At 40.9% G+C, this 25,694-nt stretch overlaps 2 protein-coding genes across 4 annotated transcripts in view; one reads left to right on the plus strand and one right to left on the minus strand.

Moving 5' to 3' along the window:
• Positions 1-5,192, plus strand: part of TXLNG (taxilin gamma) — a gene marked incomplete at both ends in the record, with an annotated part of 53,430 nt that extends 48,238 nt beyond the window's left edge. For all 3 annotated transcript variants that reach the window (XM_080718737.1, XM_080718735.1, XM_080718736.1), the window contains 3 exons: positions 1,502-1,594; positions 3,482-3,577; positions 4,869-5,192. In XM_080718737.1, the coding sequence (XP_080574863.1) occupies positions 1,502-1,594; positions 3,482-3,577; positions 4,869-5,192 (513 nt within the window). The remainder of the gene's footprint in view (positions 1-1,501; positions 1,595-3,481; positions 3,578-4,868) is intronic.
• A 3,112-nt stretch (positions 5,193-8,304) lies between these two features.
• Positions 8,305-25,694, minus strand: part of RBBP7 (RB binding protein 7, chromatin remodeling factor) — a gene marked incomplete at both ends in the record, with an annotated part of 32,492 nt that continues 15,102 nt past the window's right edge. Inside the window, 9 exons of the mRNA XM_080719175.1 lie at positions 8,305-8,373; positions 9,139-9,249; positions 13,563-13,620; positions 16,564-16,640; positions 17,248-17,325; positions 17,458-17,584; positions 18,566-18,726; positions 24,388-24,503; positions 25,512-25,685. Of these exons, the coding sequence (XP_080575301.1) occupies positions 8,305-8,373; positions 9,139-9,249; positions 13,563-13,620; positions 16,564-16,640; positions 17,248-17,325; positions 17,458-17,584; positions 18,566-18,726; positions 24,388-24,503; positions 25,512-25,685 (971 nt within the window). The remainder of the gene's footprint in view (positions 8,374-9,138; positions 9,250-13,562; positions 13,621-16,563; positions 16,641-17,247; positions 17,326-17,457; positions 17,585-18,565; positions 18,727-24,387; positions 24,504-25,511; positions 25,686-25,694) is intronic.

Here is a 25,694-nt window from a genome sequence, read left to right on the forward strand (position 1 = left end):
GTGCACGTAAACGGAGACAAGAATCAACATGGAGACTGTGTAGTCTGTAGATGGCGTCTGTAGACGCTGTCGGGTTTGGGCGTGGAAGACCATGCTGCGGTAGGAAGATCATGTTCCGAATCTGTCCTGTCCCCGGCGCAGCCTCTGTCGTGTGGTCCGCGCCCGGAGCCCTGTCATCTAGGCCTTCCTTTATTCGGGCAGCCCGTCTTCATCTTTCCTGCCAAGTGTGGCTGTCTTGCCCAGGCGTGTCATTCTCTGCTCTGGCCGCATCGCTTCCCAGCCGAGGAGGGGCCCGCTCGCCCCCTGTGGCCGGGGTGGCAGTCCTCACACCGAGTGCCCGCGCGGGGCTCTGATGGAAGCGCCTTTGCTGGGTGTCTGTGTTCGGCGGGGACGGGCGGTGCTAAACCGCTGCAGCTTAATCCCCGCACAGTCCCGCGTTTTCCCAGGCTCTTGCTGAGCGGCAGGTGCCGCGCTGGCCCCCGCCCGGCGACGCGTGCCCTCCAGGTCCCCTCCGCCGCTGCCGAGCCTTGATTCCTTACTTTCCCTCCGTGTGTTTAGTGATCTTAGTCAAAACACTCTGCTCCTCTGGTGTTTCCTCACCCTGAACCCAATGTAGCACTGCCCTGTCTCCCCAGGGCCGCGCCTGGTCCCCCCCCTGCACCGGGCCAGTGAGGCCTGGCCTCTGCTGAGCCTCCGCCCAGCCCGCCCTCAGCGCCAGTTCCAGGGGGAGGGAAAGGGGACTGCGCTGTATATTGCTTTTCCCTTGGCTTTTCTCAGTTCGAATACAAATGCTTTGAAAATAAAAGTTCAAAGAGAAATCGGTGTTTCTACCTCAGGCTTGCCTCATTCTCTTAACTGTCCTCCTATCAAGTGCTCTATCGCTCACACCAAACCAGTTCTGTCGCTTCTGTTGTTTTCCTGCCTGCATGCAGGAAAGAGATGTCCTTGATAGCAAGGCGAGAATCATGCAGGTAGGGGGGATTCGAAAACAGCCACCTCTTCCCAAGAAGAGTTTTTTTGCGTGGCCCTGGGCATTGAACCCAGAGGCATTCTACCTGAGCTACACCCAAACCCTCCCCCTTTTTATTTTTGAAACAGGGTCTTGCTAAGTTGCCGAAACTGGTCTTGAACATGTGATCCTCCTGTCTCAGCCTCCCGAGTACTGGGATTACAGGCATGTGGCATCGTGCTTGGCTAACAGTTTCCAAATGTAAATATAAAGCATGGCAGGTACACAGTGCCACACCACGGCCTTCGGGTTTCATTAGCATTGATGGATGGAGCTAACTTTTCTACATTTTAAACATTAGAGTAATGTTAACATTCCCTGCGTTTTAGTGGATTTCTGTGAGTAGTTAGAACTTTAGCCATCCGTGCCAGGTATCCAAGGATCGGGGGCTACATTTGATCTTATTGCTGTGACGTATAACAAGTAACGCATGTTTTACCATATTACACATGTTACCTGAAACTCAGAATCTATTTCATATTTTTTCTGTAGCTTTCCCTTTATATGGATAAGTTTGAAGAATTCCAGACTACTATGGCAAAAAGCAATGAACTGTTTACAACCTTCAGGCAGGAAATGGAAAAGGTATTTCTGTGTTTTTAGTAGACGTGCAAGTTCTCTGGAGCATGATGTCCTTGGGGGCGCTTACGTTATGATGGTCGTCTCTGTCCTGATTCTGAAGTGGCATATTTGGTCCTTTTGTCCTCGGTGTCCCCCAGTAGCTAATGATCCATATGTAGAATTCTGTTCTAGTGAATTCCTGTATTAAAAATATTTTGTTCGCAGAAATCGGATGGGTTATTTTGTCTCAGTCACTTCAGAGGATCACTCTCGAGCACTTTCACAATGTTCTTTCCTTAGAAAATACGTGAAGATGTCCTCACCAGGGAATTATTACATATGTTGGTTGATGCTATATATAAAACTCAATATTCCTACCCTCTCAGCTTTTCTTCCTTAACTTTATGCCCACTAAATTCTGTCTCCAACCAAGCCAATTCTTGCTTTTAGGAAAGAGATATCCTTGATACCAAGCTAAGAACCAGAATACATAACTGTACCCATGTATCCATCCATCTACCCATTCTCAACTTCCCTTTAAGTTGGGGGGATTTTTTTTTTTTTTTTTTTTTTAGATGGGATGTCTCACTTTGTAGCCCAAGCTGGCCTTGAATTCCTGTACTCAGCAGCCTCCCTGCCTCAGCCTCTCACATAGCTGGGACCATAGGTATCTGTCACCACGATCAGTGAAAATGGGAGATTTAAAAAATGGTGTTCAGAAATACAACAGTGGATGGCACTTTGTAAGCTTTCAATAGCTGCCTTATTCAGTCTTGCACAGTGGATGGGAGTATATTCCAGGTTAATATCCCAACTGCATCATGTAATGTGTAGCCGTGGATGAGTTGTTGAGCCTTTATTTGCCCTTCTGTCCCTTCACTTAAAAATAGTTAAAAAGTTCAAAATTAGACCTGCCCTTTATAAAATAGAATATTTCAAGAGTGTTTGGCACATTAACATGTGCTCAACTGCCATGAGCTGAGCAGCACTCAAATTACCATCTTGAGGTATTTTTAGACTTAGTAATCTGGAGAATTCGATGAGCAGCAGGTTAGGTCTGCCTGCCAGCCCTTTAGTGGACCTCTAGTACATGCTCCTGAGGTGGGATGGAGTTCAGTATAGGGACTCCCCAGATTCGTCGTCTTCTTGAAAGAATGCTCTGGGACAGGGACATATTTCTGTTTAGAGGCTATAGAGAATACTCAGCCCAGATCTTCCATAGCTTTTCCATAGCCTCTGTCCCCGTTGTGCCTCACATTATTGTTTTCTGAGGCATATGGTTTCCCTTAAAGGCACCTGGCTCAGGGTCCCCACATAGATCAGAGTTGGTGTGTAGTCAACAGTAGGTCAAGAAGGTCTTTTAAGAATGAACTCCTTTCTTTTTCACTGGACAGTCTTACCTAGATTGTACCAGCTGTAAGTTCTGAACTAATGTTGTAGTAGGGCACCAATTCTTAAGGCTTTTGTGGAGCTGAAAAACCTGTCCGTTCCAAGAATCTGAGGAATGGATTTAAAGGGCAAGAAGCCCATGAACATGGACACTTTTTCACACAACTTGGTGAGAAGGAGGTACAGTTTCTTGCCACCCCAAGTAGAACAAGAGCTGCACTCTAAACAGATCACAGTGGTGCCTAGCAGCTTCCTGTGTCATGAGCTACTGCCTCTAAAATTGAGATTAAGTTGATTTTTCTGATATGAAAGCCCCTTTGCTTCCACCCTACGAGCTTCTGAGATAAGCTATGCTACCAACAGGCACGGTCCAGTCTCTAAAAGCACATACAGCTGTCAACTGGGCAAGGCAGGTGTGGTGATGGGGACGGAGTGACATTAGAACTTTTTATGGTGGGACAGGGAGTAGACATAAGAAATGGTTATTTAGAATTCAAAACTTGCCATTATGTTGATTTACAGATGACAAAGAAAATTAAAAAACTGGAAAAAGAAACAATAATATGGCGCACCAAATGGGAAAACAATAATAAAGCACTTCTGCAAATGGCTGAAGAGGTGAGATGACTTCCCACCACTAAGGTGTATTCATAGTCACAGGATTCATTAGGTTAAGATACTTAGCAGGATATGGGACGTGTTGGGACACTGGGGTGCTGAGTAGACTCTGATGTCTTTCCTGGCACTTAGTTCGTTGTGGGGATGAGTGAGGGAGCTTATGACTCAGTAAATTCACCCAGGCTTATGTTGGAGATATTTGGGAAGCATCTTGATTTTGTTTTCTTCTATAGTAATGACTTCTCAAACTCGACAGGATTGTCAGGCCCCAGCCAGAGGTGCCAACTCTGTCTGACCCTGAAGAAAGCATCTAGGTGGTGGGAATGTGAGTCTAGGGCCTGGGCTTACACCTTGGGAAGCATTGGTCAGACTTCCCAGTGAGTGCAGGCAAACACTAAGCACTTTCTGCTTTCTTGTAGTCTTCTTAAAAAAGCAACAAAAGACAATACATGTTGGGGCTCTTACCTAAAAATTGGTGGAGAGCCAGGCATGGTGGTGCACGCTTGTAATCCTGGCATATGAGAGGCTGAGACAGGAGAGTTGCAGGCTCCCGGCCAGCCCCAGTAACTCAGGGAGGCCCTCCCATACTTAGTGGAACCCATTTCAAGATGAAAATAACTTGGGAGGCTGAGACAGCAGGATCGTGGTTCACGGACAGCCTCAGCTACTTAGTGAGGTCCTTGCAACTCAGACTCTTTCAAAATAAAGAATAAAACATAGGGCTGGTAGAGCTCAGGGGCAGAATGCCCCTGGGTCTCATTCCCAGTACTGAAAAGAAAAATAAAAGATCTGGGGTTGTAACACCCCTAGGTTCAACCCCAGCACCAAAAAAATGTGCAGAAATGAGACGTTTTTAATTATGCTAGTCTTTGTGACAAAGAGTGTTTTAGAAAGTTTAAATGGGTTGTCTGTTTTTAAGAAACACTATGAGGGACTTTAATTCTGTCATCCTAGAACAGTATTGTGTTAAATATCAAAAGGCAGGCAGCCGGGCTTAGTGGCACACGCTTGTAATCCCAGTACTTGGGAGGCTGAGGCAGGAGGATTGCAGGTTTGAAGCCAGCCTTGACAACTTAGCAAGGCCCTCCACTACCTAGTGAAACCCCATTTCCAAATAAGAAATAAAATCAGCCTGGGGATTTAGCTCAGAGGTAGAATGTCTCTGGGCTCAATCCCCAGTGCCGCCCCCCCCCCCCCCCCCCAGTTTCCAGTATGTCTCAGCTCACTTTTTCGTGTGTAATAGCCTGATTTGTATTTAACAAGATTACAGAGATCTTTTTTTTTTAAACAGAAAACAGTTCGTGATAAGGAGTATAAGGCCTTTCAAATAAAACTGGAACGGTTAGAGAAGTTGTGCAGGGCTCTTCAGACAGAAAGGAATGAGCTCAATGAGAAGGTGGAAGTCCTTAAAGAGCAGGTCTCTGTCAAAGCCGCAGATGGGGACTTGGTATCGCCTGCATCACAGCCCTGCGTGGCCCTGGATTCTCACAAGGAGCTTAACACTTCAAGAAGAGCGCTGGGAGCACACCTGGAGGCCAAGGCAGCTAGCGAGAGAAGCGCTACACAAAAGCCCCCGTCCCCAGGCTCTGCTCCAGGCATTGAGTCAGTTGACTAAGGTGAAGTGTGATCACTGTATGGAGAGATATATTTTGTGTATAACTTTCTCTGTTAGTAGTAACTATTGGTTTTGTGGTGAAAATTTTCTTACTTTTTCTACCATATCTGTATTTTCTTAGAACTACTGGACTTATGTGGTACAGGAAGCTGCTTAGCAGTTCGGAATAGTTTTATTCTATAAATTTCCCTCAGCTGTGTTGCACATCTGCCTCATTTTCCCCTCATTGGAATGCATGTGTTTACTGCCTTGTCCTTTTTCTCTCCTGCTCCTTGCACATCATTTTCTAATTAAAATTTCACTCAAATGGGGGCCAACCATTAGAACTCTGTTCCAATAACTCTGTTCCAATAACAGTTCCTTGATGTGAAAACAATATTAATTTAAATGTCCTGCCCCCCATTAATATTAAGAAAATACCAAGATTAGTTTTGTCTAACAGTCCATTTAAATGCCAAGTAAAGAAAACGCTAGTGTTGGGTCAGAAACAAGCATAGCATATTTGATTAGCTTTTTGATAACATATCATCTGACAAAACTGAGATGGCCTTCACTTCCAGGTTTTGGAAGAATATGTACATAAAGATGTCACTTGTGAACAAAACAGTAGCAAAGCATGGGACAAAATATTACAGAAAATAGTTAGGATTTTGAACCCACGTGTAGAATCCCAGCCACCCGATGCTCACTTCAGTTCCCAGTTGGGTACATATTCTCCACTTCCTGCACAAAACTGTTGGCATAAACAGTCCCCTTGTCGGTTTAAGACAATGAGGGTAAATTCAGTAGGCTAAAGTTCAACTACTGTCTTCTAGCTATGTGAAAGTTGGTGTTCAGTTTCCTAAGAGTTCCATCAGCAAAGTTCTCCAGGTACTTTTAAAAGGCAATTTTAACTGAAACCATGTTCATTTCCAAAATAAACACTGGAACCAACACATTTACCTTGGGAAAACTTGGCAGAGTGTTATGTAGTCAAGACCTGTAACTTATGTGTTTTCAATCCGTTTCTCCCTCCCTCCTTTCTTCTTTTTTTTTAAAGGAAAACAACCCACAGTATTATCAAGGTCTCTACACTTGGAATGGGGGAAATTTTAAAATAAGCACATAACTTTTGCATTAGTTCTTTAACTTTTGTTTTCTTTTCATGTTAAATGTAGCTCAGTTATGCAAATGACTATCAGGCTGCACTTAAATCTTTGCATTGAAATATTTTATGAAGTAAGATTCTATCAGAACTGATGTTAGCACATTCCACTGAGCAAAACTACCAAACTGACACTTGTTAAATTGCTTACTGGACTGAATAAACTGTTTTGTCCAGTTAAAGGGGTTTTCTCTTTGTTAAAAGTTTTACTTGTAAATTTCTGTCACATTTATGGTCTAAACTGGGTTGGAAGAATTGAAAATTGTCCAGTAGGTAAGAAAAGAGTGCCTGGAGTAGAGAATTATATCTGAGCTTCTATCAGGTAATCAAGGGGCCAGACAGTGGAGGAAGAGAAACCATAAAGCTGGTTATCTACTTACTGTCAAAGTGAGCTGGAAATGAAACACCCTCCCACAGCCTCTTATAAATACCCCCTTCAGCTACGAAATACTGGACTCATTCCCCACAGGGGAAATGAAGGTATATATCAAAAATATAATCTACCTTAAAGTTAGTACTAATGATCACATTTCACAAGAACTCTGCTGGATGTACAGCTCTTAACATTTTATCGAGCCATGTGTGTAGCCCACCACGTTTCTTTGTGGTGCTTGTCCTGTGTGGAAGACTGTAAATCTTGGACCTGTTGCATATCTTCAAGGGCTTTCTAAAGCAATGTGATTAACAGTACTTGGCCTGCTGCTTTTGGCTTACATGTACTTTTAGCTAGACGCTACCATGATATCTAAAGGATATGGATTCTGTCTGGGATGCATTTAGAATCTTTCCTTCCATTACCCTGTGAATAAAAACAAACGAGACCCTCTGAGAAGGCCGCCCTCCCCTAAAGCGATCACCTCACCAACCCAGTGTTGTGGCTTTGTAGCACGCCCTTGTATCTGTATCTACCATATTTTAGAACACTGTAATACTAACTAGGCTGGCCCGGAAAGGTTTAAACGTCGAATTCACTTAAACTGCATTTGTTGCACCACCATGGTTTCTTGATGTAATATTATTTATAGTGGCAGTAGACCCCAAGGTGTAGGAAAACTTGGGTCTTTGACAATGGACCATTTCATCCTCAGACTTGTAGTACATTTCTTGGTCTTGAGACCAGTATTTTTTAGTTATGTATGCAACTGCCTTTATTACACCTGGCTATCACAATTCAATTCTCAGGTGTTGCAGAAAAATCTACCTCTTTCAGACTGTAGATGGAAATAACTGTGAAAAATGATGCAGATATCTTCTAGTTTGTGCTAAACACACTGCTTTATTTTTACAGCCCACGTCTTTCATGAGGATACGAATTGTTAAGAGGCAGTCTTGTTTTGCTTTTCAAAGACATTTTGTAGAGATTTTTCACTAATGTGAATCTGATTTTATCTACTCGATTCTGTATAGATTAAGTAAATATGTATGATAAATTTAACAGCTTCTGTGTTTTCTTTTGTTACCCCATGTGGCCTTAATTGATTGAATAAGAAGTCCAAAGGTACAACTTTATTCATTTCTACTCGAGGATACGTGCATACACATGAACCCAGCCCCCCCAACTTCTAAAAGAATAAAACAAATTTTATTTTAAAACTTTATTTCTGCAAAGCCAATCAAGAAGTGTTGGAAGGAAAAAGTGTAAAAGTTATCTTGCATATTTGGGAACAGCAAGCACTTAAGTTTCAGAAAATGAGGACTTAAAACAGTTGAATCAAAGGCAGTACCCTGCTACTTATATTTTTAAACAATGGTGATGTTCTTTCTTAAGCAACATTTCTTTCTTCCCTAATAGCTACAATATGATACAGTACGCAACAGCTCACTTGAAAGTGCTAGAATCAGAGAGTAAAGAACGCCATAAGCCATCCCACTTACATTTTTTCTACTATACAACGCCTTTTTGGTGCTTGATAAATCAAGCATTCATGTAGCATTACATTCAACAGAAACAGCTCTCATACTTTGGGTTTAAGATCCTTGTCCCTCCAGTTCCGAAGTTGTGACATCTGACTCTTCATCATTGTAAATATTTTCAGCCTGGAGATAACAACCAAATAAATTCAGAGGTAAAACTTCCTAAGGTTTTCACAGCATCATCTAAAAATAGAACTTAATCTGTCAATCCAGATTTGCAATTTACTGTTTTAGTGTTGGGAACTAAACATGGCATACTGCAAAGGCTTTGACAAGGAAAAAGGCAGGCCAGCATTCCTAAAACTATTTTGCCAGTATGGCATTCCACATACATTCCTAGCTGCCCATGTACTACTTAAGTCTTTGCTCATGAAAGGTCTTTTCTGAAAGCTTGAACATCACTTAAGAGTGATGTCCATGATGTTGATTAAAAACCAAGCACCTTAAAAATGTCAACTATTTGGGGTCCCCCATCAAAGAACTCAGTATCATTTGAACTCTTTGACATTCTCCAGTATCCTTCATCCTTGTGACACAACAGACACTGGAGGGAGAACATCTATGCCAAGACCTGAGCAGACAGAAAATGCAACAAGAATGAATTAGAATATAAGCAGTGTGTCTGCACCAGTGTTTATACAGACACACAGGGATTTATCCTGACTCAACAGGTGCAACAGGGGACAAAGCACCAGTATCGAACCAGACTGTATTGTTAAAATGGAGACTTCATTTAAACTGTTTACTTTCAATAAATGTTTGGTATGCACCTGTATTTGCAATATGTAAGTTTAGTAGAAATGTGCACCTATATATGAAATATTTCTATTACATTATAAACCTGCTTTATAAGAAAGTCATTCGGGAAAAATAAATATTTCATCTCACCATTTGCCATATCTGCATGATGTTATCCTCAGACACGGAGCAAATGACCCAAGGCTCATTGGGGTTCCAACTAAAGTCTGAAATCTTGGCAGTGTGTCCTCCATGAATAAACTATTAATAAGAACAAAAAATGTCTTGGTTTCATATCCTCTGCTGTTGTTCCTAATATTTTAAAGTAGTTTTAGAGCTTTAGTGTTTCATTAGGAAAAGAGTACAGGATCAATAATCTTGATCCCCCACATTTTATAACACGTAAACTCCCAAACCCTCAGAAAAGGGAACAGAATACTACAATGAACACCTGTTTAACATCTCCTATACATACCATTCACAAAATACCAGTATTTGGTTAACATATGCACTTTCTATTCACCTAAGTCTGTATATAAAAGGCTGAACAGAGCCTAGTGTTGGCACATGCCTGTAATCCTAGTACTGGAGAGACTTAGCAAGACACGATTTTTTAAAAATTCATTTAGGTTTATTTTTTATTTTTTTAATTGGTGCATTGTAGTCATATATCAATCACATTGGAGTACAAGACTTGAGAGGATATACAAGCACACATCATCCAATTAGCCCTCATCCAGCCCCCTTCCCATTCCCTCCCCCTCCCTGATCCCATGCTTGTTTGGTGATTAACTTTGATATATTTGTTTATGTACCTCCTGCCTTTTAAAGAGGCGCCACCCTCCCCTATTCCATACCCTCTGATTGGTCACCTTAGTTGCTTCACTATAGGGCCCTTTCTATAGCTCGACCTCTTCCTGTTGCCCCTTTCCTCCTAGTTATTTGCTGATTAGGGGAAGCATCTGATTTATATTTTCTGTGATATTTCTCTGTGCATGCCGCACTGCAAGTACCGATCCCACTCTTGACGGCCCCAGTAGTGGCCTGGCTACCCAGTGGACTGATCCAGACCTCGCTGGCTCAAGCAGTGGAAAATGTTCTGGGGATGTATCTCACAGGCAGAAGCCCCAAGTACCACAAAAAAGAGATAAATAGCCCAGCAAGATGCACATGTCTAAAGTGCAGACAGGCTCCTTAAGAGTAAGTAATCCCAGTACTTGGGAGGCTGAAAAAATAATAGCACAGGTTTGAAGTCAGCCTCAGCAATTTGGTGAGGCCTTCAACTTAATGAGACCCTATTTCTAACTAAAAAATAAAATAGAACTAGGAGCTTAGCTCAGAGGCAGGACAAAATATTAAATATTGCTAACTGAAGCCGGGCGGGGTGGCACACGCTTGTAATCCCAGCATTCGGGAGACTGAAACCGGAGGATTGCAGTTTGTGGCCAGTTTCAGCTACTAGGTAAGGCCCTCTGCAACTTAGTGAGACCCTGTTTCAAAATAAAGAATAAAAAAAAAAAAAAGAAAAAAGACACCAAAGACCATTTTCTACTTACACAAAATGTTTAGAATAGCCTAATCTTCACAAATACAAAACAGCTCAGTAGTTGCCAGAGGCTGGGGGTGGGGGTGGGGGGGTATTGGGAGGTGATATCTACAAAGCTTTATTTTTTGAGAGACAAAAACTTATAAAAATTAATTTGGGGAGATGGTTGCATAACTTTATAATACTAAAAATCAATGAATTGTATACTCACAACATTTATAAATGTTATGGTATGTGAAAAATAATAAGTGAAAAGTAACTGGACAAAAATTTCTAGATAATATCTAAGAACTTTGAAGCTCTGCTTCAGAAAGACTTCAGAATAAAAATGATACACCAGTACAGAATAATGTTATTTAGATACTGCCATCTGGTTAGGGCAGCTATTTGGGGGGGGGGGTAACTTCTTTATGGAGCAGTGGTATGGGCATGAAAAACAACTGGCTAAGTAAAAGGGGCTAAGTTTATTTGTGCAAAATGGAATTTAGTAACTTGTGTGCCAAGTTACTCAAGAACCTTCTTTATCTTTTGTCTTTTTTTGTTTTTGTACCTAGAAATGAACCCAGGGGTGTTCTACCTCCAGTATGTACTCCCAGACCATTTTATTTTGAAAGTGTTTCACTAACCTGTCCTAGTCTCCCAAGTAGTGCAATGACAGGCATATGCCACTATGCCAAGGGACCTTTACCTTGTAAAACTTGTTGGTGAGCAACAAGTATACCAAATATTAGTGCTGGCTTTAAGAACTAAAAATATATGTTGGAGTGATGAGTGACTATTTGTCTACCGGAAAAGAAAAATGTTGAATTCAGAGCAAGGACAAAGTACGATTGCTAAGTATGGCAATGTTTTATAGAAAAGTAATATAGACCTAAAAATCAGGTCATTAAAATTTTCCATACTAGCCAGGCGTGGTGGTGTACGCACACTTGTAATTCCAGCATTTGGGAGGCTGAGACAGGAGGATCACAGTTTGTGGACAGCCTCAGCTACTACTTAGCAGGCCCTTTGCAACTCGGTGAGACCTTGTTTCAAAATACAGAATAAAAAATAGGACTAGGGTTGTAGGTCGAAGGTACAATAGCCCTGGGTTCCATCCACAGTACGGAGGGGGAAAAAAAAATGGGGCTGGAGGTGTAGTGCCTCTGGGCTCAATCCCTAGTACCACAGTTGTAATCCCAGTACTTAGGAGGCTGAGAAAAGAGGATCACAGGTCTAAAGCCCTTTGCAACATAGTGAGACCCTGTTTCCAAATAAAATCAGGCTGGGGATGTAGCTCAGAGGTAGAATGACCTTGGGTTCAATCCACCCCCCTCAACCCCCCCACCACCTGCAAACTGATAGCGTTGATAACCCAACACACTCTCAAAATATTTTGTTAAAAACAGTGAGAAGCCGGGCATGGTGGCGCACGCTTGTAATCCCCACCCTTGGGAGGCGGAGACAGGAAGATCGCGCAGGTTCGAAGCCAGCAGCGCTGGAGTAAGAGACCCAGTTTCCAAAAATATAAAATAGGTCTGGGAGTATAGCCCAGAAGTAGAAGGGCTTCCAGGAACCGCAGTACCACACACACAAAAATAATAATAATCCCCGCGCTTGGGAGGCTGAGACAGGAGGATCACACAGGTTCGAAGCAAGTCTCAGCTACTTAGTGAGGCTCTCAGCAACTTAGCGAGACTCTGTTTCTAAATAAAATATAAAATAGGTCTGGGTGTATAGCCTGGAGGTAGAAAGCCTCTGGGTTCTACCCCCAGTACCACCAAAAAAACAAAACAAAACAAAACAAAAAAACAAAAAACAAAAAACAAAAACAAAACCCAGTGAGAAATTACAGTTCTCAGGAGCTCAAACAATTCTCAATGAAACATTTGCAATAACCTACTAGCTTCCATTTACTATTTTCCAAAAATGTCAAAACCCAATCACAATTACCCGAACTAGAATGGCAAACATTCAAAACACAACAACAAATGCTGGCAAGGGTGTGGAGAAGTGGGAACTCTAAAACATTGTTGGTGGGTTTGTAAATTAGTGCAACCACTTTGGAAAACAGTACGGAGAATCCTCAGAAGAATGGGAACAAATTTACCATTCGATCCAGCAATACCACTTCTGGGTAAGGAAACCAAACTACCAAACTAATGCATGTGTATCTATGTTCACAGCTGCACAATTCACCATAGCTAAACTATGGAACCAGCCAAGATGTCCATCAAAAGATGAATGGAGCTGGGCATGGTGGTGCACGCTTGTAATCCCCGCATTTGGGAGGCGGAGACAGGAGGATCATTAAGCAGGTTCGAAGGCAGCCTTGCTGGCCTAAGAAACCCTGTTTCCAAATAAAATATAAAAATAGGTCTGGGAGTGTAGCCCGGAGGTAGAAGGGTTCCATACCCAGTACCACCATAAAAAAAAAAAAAAGGATTACAAAACTGTGGGATATGTGCACAATGGAATTTTACTCAGCCATAAAGAAAACACAATTGCAGCATTTACAGGGAAATGGATGGATTTTGAGGACATTGTGCTAAGCAAGATTAGTTGCAAAAAGTAAGGAATTGGATGCTTTCCCTAATATGTGAAAGCTAAGGTTAACGGGGTCGTAGGAGGAACTCCAGGTGAAAAAGGAGATCCAATAGAGGAACAAATGAGGCAATCTAACTGTGGGGATGGGAGGCGGGGAGAAGAAAACTCTTTCAATTTAATCTACTTATTCATATCATAGTCAACCACTAAGCCAAGCATGAGAGGGAGGGACGGGGAGGGAGTGGGGTAGGGACTGGGTGGGGGCTGGCTGGGTGATGTGTGCATTTATGTCTACACAAGTTTTTTGCTTCATTATGATATATAAATACAATGCACCAATAAAAAATAAAAACAAATCACAATAACCTCTAAGACATCTACTTTAAAATCATCTCCAAGAGCTAGAATTTTAAGTTACGACTCATTCTTGAAATAAATGAGTCAGTGACAAATAATATTACTGGCAAAACATTTTATCTCATATAAAAAAGTGAATGTGTACCAGGAGTTCTGGAGGCCCATCTTCTGCGTCTTCTGCTGATTGTTCTTCTCCAATTTTACTATTAAGAAAGAACACAATGTTTTCCTTATGGAAAATTCCTGTAGCATAAATGTACACTAAAATAGTAGTACCGCAGAACGTTCGATTTCAAACATCTCTCAAAACAACTTATCTCTATCGAAATCAATTAGGGTTTGGGTTTTTACACTAATTACTTGGTGGAGGGGGACTTTCTGGAAATGGGTTAGAGCTGTTCACAGATGAAATATGAAGAATCGTATATAATAAATACACATAAAAAGATCTACATTGAACTACACTCAAAGTCTCCTGTATTCTTGGAATAAAATACAATTATACACCATACTTTGGTACTCATGTATACTTATTATTATTATTATTTTTTGTGTGTGTGGTACTGGGGATGGAACCCAGAGGCTTTTCTACCTCCGGGCTACACTCCTAGCCCTATTTTCTATTTTATTTGGAAACAGGGTCTAAGTTGCTGAGAGCCTTACTAGCCGAGGCTGGCTTTGAACCTGTGCAATCCTCCTGTCTCAGCCTCCCAAGTGCTGGGATTATAAATAAGCGTGTGCCACCACACCGGGCTTGGTATTCATGTATATTTATGTCAGTACTTTCTAAAGATACAACGAAACAACTTCAAAGAATGTATAAACCAAGAAAAGACTGGGTTTTGGTGCCAGGCAGGAGAGCTTTAGTACTGAGCTATACTTCCAACTGAAAAGGAATGGTTTTTAAGGTGTTTTTCTCATCTTAAAAATTAATCTGAAGCCAGGTATGGTGGCATATGCTTATAATCCTAGTACATGGGAGGCTGAGATAGGAGGATCGCAGGTTCACAGCTAGCCTCAGCTACCTGTTTCAAAATAAATAAAAAGGACTGGTGGGGGGGTACAGATTAGAGGTAGAATGACCCTAGGTTAAATCCCCAGTACCACAAAAACAAAATGAAAAACCACACCACTATCACTACCAATAACAAAAAACTAATTTGGCAAGATGTAGCAGAATATCCTTGAAATTCCAGTACTTGGGATGCTCAGAGAGGAAGATCTTAAGTTCAAGGCCAATGTATGATAACTCAGTGAGACCGTTTCAAAATGAAAAATAAACTGCTAAGGGCTTTAGTATTAGGTTCCATCCCCAGTACCACATACACACACACAAACTCTTCAATTTGGATACAGTAGCATACAACGATTTAGTTACTGAGGAGGGAGTCAAAAACATCACAAGTTCCCATGTTAGCCTGGAAAACTCAGCAAAATCCTGTCTCAGAGTGAAACAAGAAATGGCTGAGGATGTAGCTCAGTGGCGGAACATCATTAGATTCAATCCCTAGTACCAACCACAACCCAAAGCCACTTCAATTTAGAGAATTTGCAGGTAATCTGAACAGTAAAATCACTATTAAAGCTATATATCAATGTTACATGTCTGTATCTGTCATTAGTAACGATAACCCCCCCCCAAAAAAGAGACCACCACAAAAAACTTCAAAGCCAATAAAATAGAGCCTTCTAATCAAATTTCCCCGTCCTATAAAAATAATCAAATTAACACAGTGAGATTGCTAGACAATCCCATTTCTTTCCCCCCCATTAGGTATGCAGTTATGCCATTTTAATTATCAAATTTTGCCTAATTTTAATACTAAGCAAATTACAAATAAAATTTTTTGAAGTACTGAAGATGGAACCCAGGAGATATTATACATCCAAGCTACACCTCCAGCCGTATTTTTTATTTTGAAACAGGGTCTCACTGAGTTGCAAAGGGCCTAAGTGGCTGAGGCTGTCTAATCTCGCAATCCTCCTGTCTCAGTCTCCAAAATGCTGAGATTACAAGTGTGCGCCACCATGCCCGGCTTACAAATAAATTTTAAAAAGAAATTATGCACAGTGCCTGCAAATGATATATCTCTATGGCAATTCAAGCTGCCATGGCATCATACTTCCAAACATTTCTACTCTGCTTCTTATAATTGCTTTAGGTTTTTAATTTGGCTACTAAAATAATTTCCTAATAAAATAATACACACAATGTCTGCTTTAAAGATTTTCTGCTGGGCATGGTGGCACACGCTTGTAATCCCCACGCTTGGGAGGCGGAGACAGGAGGATTGCGCTGGTTCGAAGCCAGCCTCACTGCCTTAAGAGACCCCATTTTCAAATAAAAAAAATAGGTGTCTGGGGGTGTAGCCTGGAGGTAGAAGGGTTTCCAGGAACCCCAGTACCACCACCACCAAAAAAAAAAAAAAAGATTTTGTCATGGCAGTGGTTTGTTTCATGAAAAAGCTGAACAGAAGATATTTTAAACTTTACATAAAAGTAATCCCAGTACTTGGGAGGCTGAAACAGAAGGATCTCAGGTTTGTAGCCAGCCTCAGCTACTTAGTGAGGCCCTCTGCAACTTAGTGAGACCCTGGTTCAAGATAAAGAATAAAAAAAATAGGGCAGGAGGTTTAGCTTGGAGGTAGAATGTCCGTGGGTTCCATTCCCAGACCCATTAAAAAAAGAGGGCTGGGGGTGTAGTTTGGAGGCGGAATGCCTCTGGGGTCAAGCCTCAGTACCCCCCAAAAAAACTAAAAAAAAAACAAAAACTAAAAACTACACAAAAGAGTAAATGGCACAAAAACAATGAGAAAAAACAGTGCTGCAGGTGTACCATGAGATCCAGTAAAACATGAACAGCTAACATCTTCATTCTTTTCTCTATCAAGTGTTTAGCTATAATCACCTGGACATAAAAACAGACATACAACTTCATGCCTGCAACAAACATAACTCAGATCACAGAGGTTTATAATACATTTGTTGATTCACTTCTATTTTATAGAACAAAGACCAGGAAGGTATTTAAAAGTTACTTGTATGTTAGGTTACTGAAGTAAAGTTAGTAATAGCTTTTCTAATTTATGAATTGTATGTCAGATTAACATGTTTATGCAGTATCTGGTCACCGAATTCTAAATTACCTTAAATCCCACACATTCAGGCGGCGATCAGTACCACTTGAAGCCAGAATAGTTTCATTATGTGGAGACCAGTGGACCTAGCAAAAGAGTTATTTTAAAAAATATATTTAAAGAATCCTCTGTTCCTGGATTTGTGGCTGCTTTTCTAATCCACAGTATATTCCCATCTCATGTCCTATTTCTACTTTTCCTCCTTGGAACCCTCACCTTCTTGTCCCAGCCTTTCAAGTGCTCCTTAAGGGTCCAATTCTCCAGCTTATCCCCAGAAAAGTTACATTCCCTAGTGCAAAGGAACTCTACCAGGGCCCAATAAACAGGTTCAGGTCCCATAAGCATCACAGCAGCCTTTAAACTTTTCAATGAACTGTATCTTCACTTAAGCAAAATTCTATGTTAAACCATGTATAAGGCACTCTTCACTAGTGGACCCAACACACTATTACAACTAACTGAAGAATTCTTGGATCTCACTTTTAAAATTGTTTTGCAAGGTTTTTTCTTCTACTTCTGAAGGGACAGCCTCTGAAAAGCTCCAAGTTGCTTCCCACTAGTTGGCTTATACAGTACTCAAGATGAGTTTTTTAAAAAAGTCTCATGCCCACCATTATAAAAGAAAACTTTGAAAAGCTTTCCCGTGCCAGTTATTAAAATTTGACATGCACACACTAGAAAACGGTCACATACCTGGAAAATTTCATCCTTATGAGATTCAAAGGTATGGAGTTTTAATTTTAAGTTACGCAGGTCCCACAAAGCTACAGTCTGAAGAAAAAAAAAAAAACAAGTGAAAATGAATAGTTCATTTCTGTGCTTTACACGAGACCTTTCAAATATCTGATTAAAGCACAAGACAACTGGCTTTTGTAAACACCAAATACACAAAAGCTTCAAAACCTTATCCGCAGAGCCAGTTGCCAGAATGAACTCGCTGTATGGATTGAATGAGAGGCAGTTGACTTCAGCGGTGTGTGCATCCACCAAGTGGCTTGGTTTAGAGGTGGTATTGGACCTGGTGTCCCATCTAAAAGACAAAGATATACAAAGCACACAGCACTCATGGAGACTACTGAGCCCCTCAAACTTCTTATACCACAGTCATGCTTGGCTCAGTCAGAGTAATTTCACTTTGCTAAGTACTGCTACGCACACCATTCTCAGGAAGACACGAACCACAAAGAGCTGGCAATTTGGACTTTAGCCATGCCATTATAAACCTTCAGATAACAAACCAGAGCTATCATTTCTGGTTCTTCTTTTGTTAAGACACCTGTCTTTAATTACCAACTGTTTCATGTATATATGAAATACAGGCACTAGGTAGAAATCAAAGTAAACTACAGGTAGCTTTTTCGAATTTCAGTATTTTGCCATATTTGTCTCAGACAGTAGTTTCTTCATGTGACAAGTATTCTAGATGGCTGAATGTAATCCAGTGGCCACAAGCCTGACAGAATCACTTCCTCCCTGACTTGTGAGTGAAGTCATTCTGGATCCCAATTTTGATATAATTTTTGGTAGTGGTAATGTTACAAGGCATTTTCCTTAACATTTATATAGCTGTTTTCCTTTTCTTAAAAAAAATAAGCTATGTTTATCCCAGTGTACAGTTAAATATAATGTAAAAAAGCAATTAGATATATGTAGCTTATTGTGCATCTATTGTTATCACACTGAAAGCTATTTCTTTTAAAATAACATAACTTTAAAAAAGAGAGATAAAGCTGGGCGTGGTGGTGCATGCTTGTAATCCTACTACTTGGGAAGCTGAGACAGGAGGATTGCAGTTTTGAGGCCAACCTCAGAAACTTAGCAAGACCGTTTCCAAATTTTAAAAATTCAGCTGAGTATAACTCAGAGGCAGAATACCCCCGAGTTCAATCCCCAGTAACACGCATGCACGCACGCACGCACAAAGAGAAAGAGAGAAAACCAGTCCACTACAGTGGTGACTTGATGGTCATGCAGGTGACCTATTAAGATCCCACTGAACTTTCCACCTTACATCATAAGTTTCTGATCATCAGCAACAGATCCAAACAATGACTCATGCAGCAGATGCCAGGCCACATCCTCTACAACAGCTGAGTGGCCAGTGAAGATCGCTTTAGCATCAACAATTTTCCCTTCCTTTGGTCCTGCATTTATATCCCACAGGCAGACAGTCTGGGAGAGAAGGGAAGAAAAAGAAAAGGTGTTAAAATATTGAGTTTATAGGCTACAGTCTTATTTAAAATATTACTAAAAACAAAACTAATTAAATAAGTTAGAAATACAAGTGAGAAGAAATATGTACAGGAGAGTATTAGTGCAGACTCCATGATTTGAGGATGCAGATGGGAAAGAGCGCTATACCACAGAGGAAGAGAGGGGAAGACTGAGTACAGTGGCAGGCAAGGAAAACAGGTTGGAGTTTCTATGCATGTACATTTAAGTAAGTATTCATGTAGTATGAAATTTTACGTTCAATTCTACGTTGAGTTCTAAATATTTTAAGTATTGAAAATTCATGCAGATATGGTGGCACATGCTTGTAATCCCAGTATTCGGGAGGCTGAGACCAGAAGATCCCAGTTCTTGGACAGCCTCAGCTACTTATTGAGGCCCCCTGCAACTCAGTGAGACACTGTTTCAAAATAAAGAATAAAAAAATTAAGCAGGGGTTGTAGCTCGGAGGTCAAATGCCTCTGGGTTCCATCCCAGACCAGGAAAAAAAAAATGTTTCTGAGCCAGGCGTGGTGACGAACACTTGTAATCCCAGCATTTGGGAGGCTGAGACAGGAAAAACCAGGTTTGCTGACAGCTTCAGCTACTTAGTGAGCCACTTTGCAAGTCAGTGAGATCCTTTTTCAAAATAAAAAATATAACTGAACGTGGTGGCACACGCTTATTATCCCAACATTCAGGAGGCTGAAACTCGAGGATCACGGTTCGTGGACACCCCCAGCTTAGTGAGGCCCTCCGCAACTTAGAGGGATCCTGTTTCAAAATAAAGAATAAAAAATAGGGCAGGAGGTATAGCTCAGAGTTCAAAGTCCCTTGGGTTCCATTCCCAGACCCCCCCCCCAAAAAATAGAATAAAATTTAGGGCTGGGGGTATTGCTTGGAGATAGAATGCCCTGGATTCTATCCCCAGCACACCCCCCCACACACACTACAGGTTCCACTAGTTTCTGTTGTTACTTATTCTACATACAATTTACATGTATCAAAGAGAAAGGAATGCTTAGTACTTTGCATCCACTCCTGTTCTCACCTTATAAAGAGGCTGGGAAGATGTTTGGTTCTGGGAGAAGTCCTTGGTAAATGACACCTATTATTATTATTAACAATCCCCAAGCCTGGTGTCCTCAAAAGGTACTCATTAGGTTGCTGAATTTAGTGTACCCTCCCTATTTGAAAAACTGTTCCATGCCGGGCATGGTGGCGCACACTTGTAATCCCCGCGCTTGGGAGGCGGAGACAGGAGGATCGCGCAGGTTCGAAGCCAGCCGCGCTGGCGTAAGAGACCCTGTTTCAAAAATATAAAATAGGTCTGGGGAGTGTAGCCCGGAGGTAGAAGGGCTTCCAGGAACCCCAGTACCACCAAAAAAAAAAAAAAAAAGAAAGAAAAACTGTTCCATGTACACTTAGAAGCAAAGAAAAGCGTCCTTTCAGACATGGAAGAAGGCAAAGAGCTTATTATCATGAAACTGACATAAAATACTGGCCAGGTTACATGAGATTTCAAACGCCCCAGAAATTTACCTTCACTTGGAAAAGAAGTCTTTTGCTTAGGGATCCATGAGGGAAGATATGGGGCTGTTAGTGATACAAATGATATAAACAATGATCTATGCCAGGCATGGTGGCGCACGCTTGTAATCTCAGCATTCGGGAGGCTGAGACCGGAGGATGGCGGTTCCCAGACAGCCTCAGCTACTTAGTGAGGCCCTCTGCAACTCAGTGAGACTCGGTTTCAAAATAAAGAATAAAAAACAGGGCAAGGGGGTGTAGCTTGGAGGTCGAATGTCCCTGGGTTCCATCCCCAGACCCGCAAAAAATAACAATAAAAAATAAAACAAAAACATTGATGAATTAACAAGATTGCCTTGCATTTACATCATACTTTTAATTGCTAAAAAGTATATATTAAGGTTACTGGGCTGAGGATGTAACTCAATAGCAGAATACTTGTCTAGCATGCTCTGGGCTCAATGCCCAGTAATACAAACAAAACAAAAAGGGCACATCAAGCCAAGCGTGGTGGTGCATGTTTGTAATCTCAGCACTTGGGAGGCTGACACAGGAGGATCGCACAGGTTTGAAGCCAGCCTCAGCTACTTAGTGAGCCCTGTTTGCAAATAAAATATAAAATAGGTCTGAGAGTGTACCCTGGGGGTAGAAAGCCCCTCGGTTCCATCCCAGTACCACACACACACACACACACACACACACACACACACACACAAAAAAAAAAAAAAAAAAAAAGGGCACACCAAGGTAATTTAATAGAAGACTTCTTTTGCACAAATGGTGCTAAGAAAACTAGATAGCCACCATGTTAAAATGTAGTTGGACCCCTACTCCTCACAATATAAACAATTTACTTACAATGGATAAAAGGCCTAAACATAAGAACCAAAAGATTTTGGGGAGCGTACTGGGGATTGAACCCATCAATCCCTTACCACTGGAATACATCTCCAGACCTTTTCATTTTTATTTTATTTGTCTAATTTTAAAAGAGTAACTCAGTAAGTTGCTTTGGCTGACCTAGAACTTGTAATCTTCTTGCCTCAGCCACCCAAGTGGCTGGGATTATAGGCATTTCCCATTGCATCTGGCTTAAAACCATAAAATTCTTAGAAAACATGAATGTTTATCTTTGCGACACTGGGTTATGAAATGGTTTCTTAAATACAATACCAAAGGCACAACTCACAAAATTTTAAAATATATAAATGGGACATCAAAATTAAAAACTTCTGTGATTCAAAGCATACCATCAAGAAAGTGAAAAGAAAGCTAGGCATGGTGGCACACGCCCGTAACCCCAATAGTCGGCAGTACCGAGTACTATGTACATGTATATCTCTATCACTCTAAACTTCTTTATGAAATATGATTTACCATACACCAATGAAAAAACAGGAACAGGGGTATCAAGTAATAGAATGCCCCTGGTTCAATCCCCAGGCCCCCCCTCAAGTGAAAAGCCACACCATACCTGTATTTTCAGTACTTTTTCAAAATAAAAAGGGCTCTAGGAGTGTAGCTTGGAGGTAGAATGCTCCTCAGTTCAATCCCCAGGAAAAAAAAGACACATCTGTAATCTCAGCTACTTGGCAGGATATGGCGGAAGGATCAGAAGTTATCAGTCAGTGGATTTTTTGTTCTGCGAGGGATTGAATACAGGGGAATTTCTACCTCTAAGCTACACCTCCAGGCCTATTTTTACTTTTTATTTGGAAATACCCTCAAGTTGCTGAGGGTAGCTTTGAATCTATGATCCTCCTGTTTCAGCCTCCGAAGTACTAGGATTACAGGAGTGTGCCCCGGCCTATGGAATTTAATAAAGGTCTGGGGATGTAACTCAGTAGCAATGACAGGGTACTTGTCTAGCATGTGCAAAGCTCTGAATTCAATTACCCATACCAAATATAAGGACAAGGCTTTGAAAACAAATTTTCTCCAAGCTGGGTGTGGTGGTGTACACCTGTACTCCCAGTACTTGGGAGGCAAAGACAGGAGAATCACAGGTTTGTGGCCAGCCTCAGCTACTTAGTGAGGCCCTTTGCTACTTAGTGAGATCCCGTTTTAAAATAAAGAATAGAATACAGGGCTGGGGAGTGTAGCTCAAAGATGGAATGTCCCCGAGTTCAATCCCCTGTATTGCAGGAAAAAAAAAAGCAACACATTTTCTCCAAGGATAAACAAATGGCCAAAAAGCACACAAAAAAGTGCAACACCATTATCAGAGAAATACAAATCAAAACTAAATTGAAATATACTTCATATCCACTTGAATTGGCTATAAACAAATTGATAGACATTAAATAAAAATACAAGTGTTGGTGACATAAAAAAGGGAATTCTCATACACTGTTGGCAGGAATATAAAACGGGCAGCCACTATGGCAAAGTTTAGCAGTTCTTCTAAAGTTAAACACGGTGTTACCATATGAACTAGCAATTCTGCTTCTAGATAATTACCCAAAAGAAATAAAGATATATCCAGACTATTAACACTGCTATACATATGTTAACAAAACTACTCAAAATAATTCAAATACCTACACCAAATGATGAAGAGATGAACAGTGGAACATGGCTAATGGAATATTACTCAGCCATAAAAAGAAATTAAGTGCAATTACTTGAAAACCATTTTGACAAAGAAACCAGACAGAAAAGGCCACATATATAATTCCACTTATATGAAATATGAAGAAAAAAGACAACATAAGACTGGGCATGGTGGCATGCATAGCCCTAGCTACTTGGGAGGCTAAAGAGGAGGACCAGAAATTCTTGCCTATTCTGAGCAACATAGTGAGACCCTGCCTGTGTTAAAAATGAACAAACAAAAAACTCCAGAACAAACAACAGTATAGAGACAGAAAATAAATTGATGGTTACGAGGAGTTAGGGAGAAAGCAGCAAGGAATGATTGCTTAAGAGTTTTCTTTTGGACATTTTGTGGTCCTGGTAAATGAACCCAGGGGCATGCTAACTTTGAGCTACACATCTGGGCCATTTTTCATTTTTTAGGGTCTTATTAAGTTTCTGAGGAACTAAGTTGCTGAAGTTGGACTCAAACCTGTACTCCTCCCATCTTAGCCTCCCAACCTTTTGGACATTTGATGAAAATATGGTGGCACAAGTTTTGAATAAACTGAAACTCACTGAATTATACTGATTAATGTAAATATATTAATCCTGCTCCACAAATGCCTTACAGAACTTCTATTATAAGGGCCTAGAGGTCCTCCTCTTTTAAATAATGGGAGATTTTTTTTTGACCCGTTCTTCCTCCATTTAAAGGCTGCTTCAAGAGATTTGCGAAGCCAGGTGTGGTGGTGCACACCTGTGATCCCAGCCTCAGCAACTTAGCAAGACCTGAAGTACAGAATACTATGTGCCTGTATATCTCTACTATTCTAAACTTGATCATGATGTACAATTACAATGTACCAATAAAAAAATAAGAGCTGGGCTGAGCGTGGTGGCGCATGCTCGTAATCCCTGTGCTTGGGAGGCGGAGACAGGAGGGTCACGCAGGTTCAAAGCCAGCCTCGCTGGCTTAAGAGACCCTGTTTCCAAATATAAAAATAGAAATAGAGCTGGAGGTGTAGCTCCAGAGGTACCCACGGATTCGATCCACAGCACCAAAACAAAAACAAAAAAATAGAGCGTTTGAGTGCCTTGGGATATAATTCAGTAGTAGCGCAGCATGCCTGAGGCCTCAAAAAACAAAAAAAAAAAAAAAAAAAAACAAACCAACCAGACAGGTATGGTGGCATGTACCAATATGTACCAACAGCCCAACTACTTGGGAGGCTAAGGTATGATTCCTTGAGTCCAGAAAATTGGGGCCAGCCACCTGACTTAAGGAGCAAAGCAAAAATCCTATTGTGTCTCCAAAAAACAAAACTTCATGAAATCCTATGGCTCCAATAGAGCAGTCAGAAAATCACTGCTCTAAAACCTTGGAAAATGTTGTAATCTAGGGTGTTATCTTAGAAAGCTTTTTTAATCTTTTTTTATCTTAATGCTTTTTCAGTATAGAGCTATCTTGTGACATTTTAATTCTCAGTAAAAGAGTACATTGAACACATTTCTCACATGGTCATCAGATGCACTTAGGAGATGTCCACTCAAATTAGAATTCCAGGATAGACCATAGCCTTCCTTTTGGTGACCTCTTAGTCTGAGATCAGGATTACATTCTCCACTTGGGTCTAAGAAAAAAAAAAAAGAAATATATTAACTACTAAGTTACCTGTTTTGTTTTCTGAATTGAAAGAGCATTTTCTCACTCTTTCATTGAATGTACTGTAACATCAACTCTACATGGACAAGGACTTGGTCTGACCCACAATCCCTTTGAAAAGATGTTTCATTTTAAATACTTGATATAAACTTGGTCTCATGACAATTAAATGACTAGTTATTTTTGGAAAAATCTAATACTATCTCCAACACAGAAATACTGAAAATTATTCCACAAATTCATTTAGTGTCAAGTCCATCCCCGCACCCCCAGTAAATTTTTACAAGTATTTCTAACACAACAGGTCTGGCTGCTCAGTCTTTACATGTCTCTAGGATAGCCGGCAACCACGAATGACCCTTGGCCAACCCCTAAGAATGTGACTTTCAAAAAGTTTTTTATATCACTGTCTGATGATGTTGCGTACGCCCATTGCAGTGAGGCATGCTCTAGTAACTTGTCAAGACTTGTAGGATTGTTTAGCAAGAATTCTTGATGTATCTGGCTTCACTGCAAGGGTCCTGAGTTTTAATTACCTTGGCTGGTCACAGAACAGGAAGGATGTGCCCCGGTGAGCAGACCTCCACTAAAAACCCCAGACCCTGACACTTTAATAGGCTTCTCCTTGGGCAGGGTCATTTAACATATGTTCCTGTGGTTTGCTTTTAGATGAAAAACACATCCTTTCTGGTCCGAGACAGTAAGGACTCACAAAGTCATGTCTGACATCTCTGGACTCCACCTGATCTTTATCTTTTTCCTCTAGCTTTTTCTCTGGATACTTTCTTCTAACATTCCTTATCTGTGAGTATTTCCTACAATTAGGTCCTTCTGGCAAATCACTAAGCTTAAGGGTCGCTATAGTATCCTGAAAAGTTTTAAACCTATAATGCTGTATGTGTACAACTTTGAGTGATCTTAAAACACTGCTATTTTGAATCAAGAAATATGTCCATGGCCTGACATTATTACATACCTGGTTTAGCAGGGTGTTTTGTATAGTCAAAAACCAACACATCAGAAGATGGTGTTTTTGTAGCAATGATGTGAGGATTCTGCGGCATATAACGAGCACGGTTTACTTCTCCTTCGTGATTAATTTTAATTTCACATTCAATTTTTCCTGTCACAGAACCAAAGCCACCAAATTCTAATGTGA

The sequence above is a fragment of the Muscardinus avellanarius genome (genome assembly GCF_963383645.1).
Source record: "Muscardinus avellanarius genome assembly, chromosome: X".
Taxonomy (NCBI): Eukaryota; Metazoa; Chordata; class Mammalia; order Rodentia; family Gliridae; genus Muscardinus; species Muscardinus avellanarius.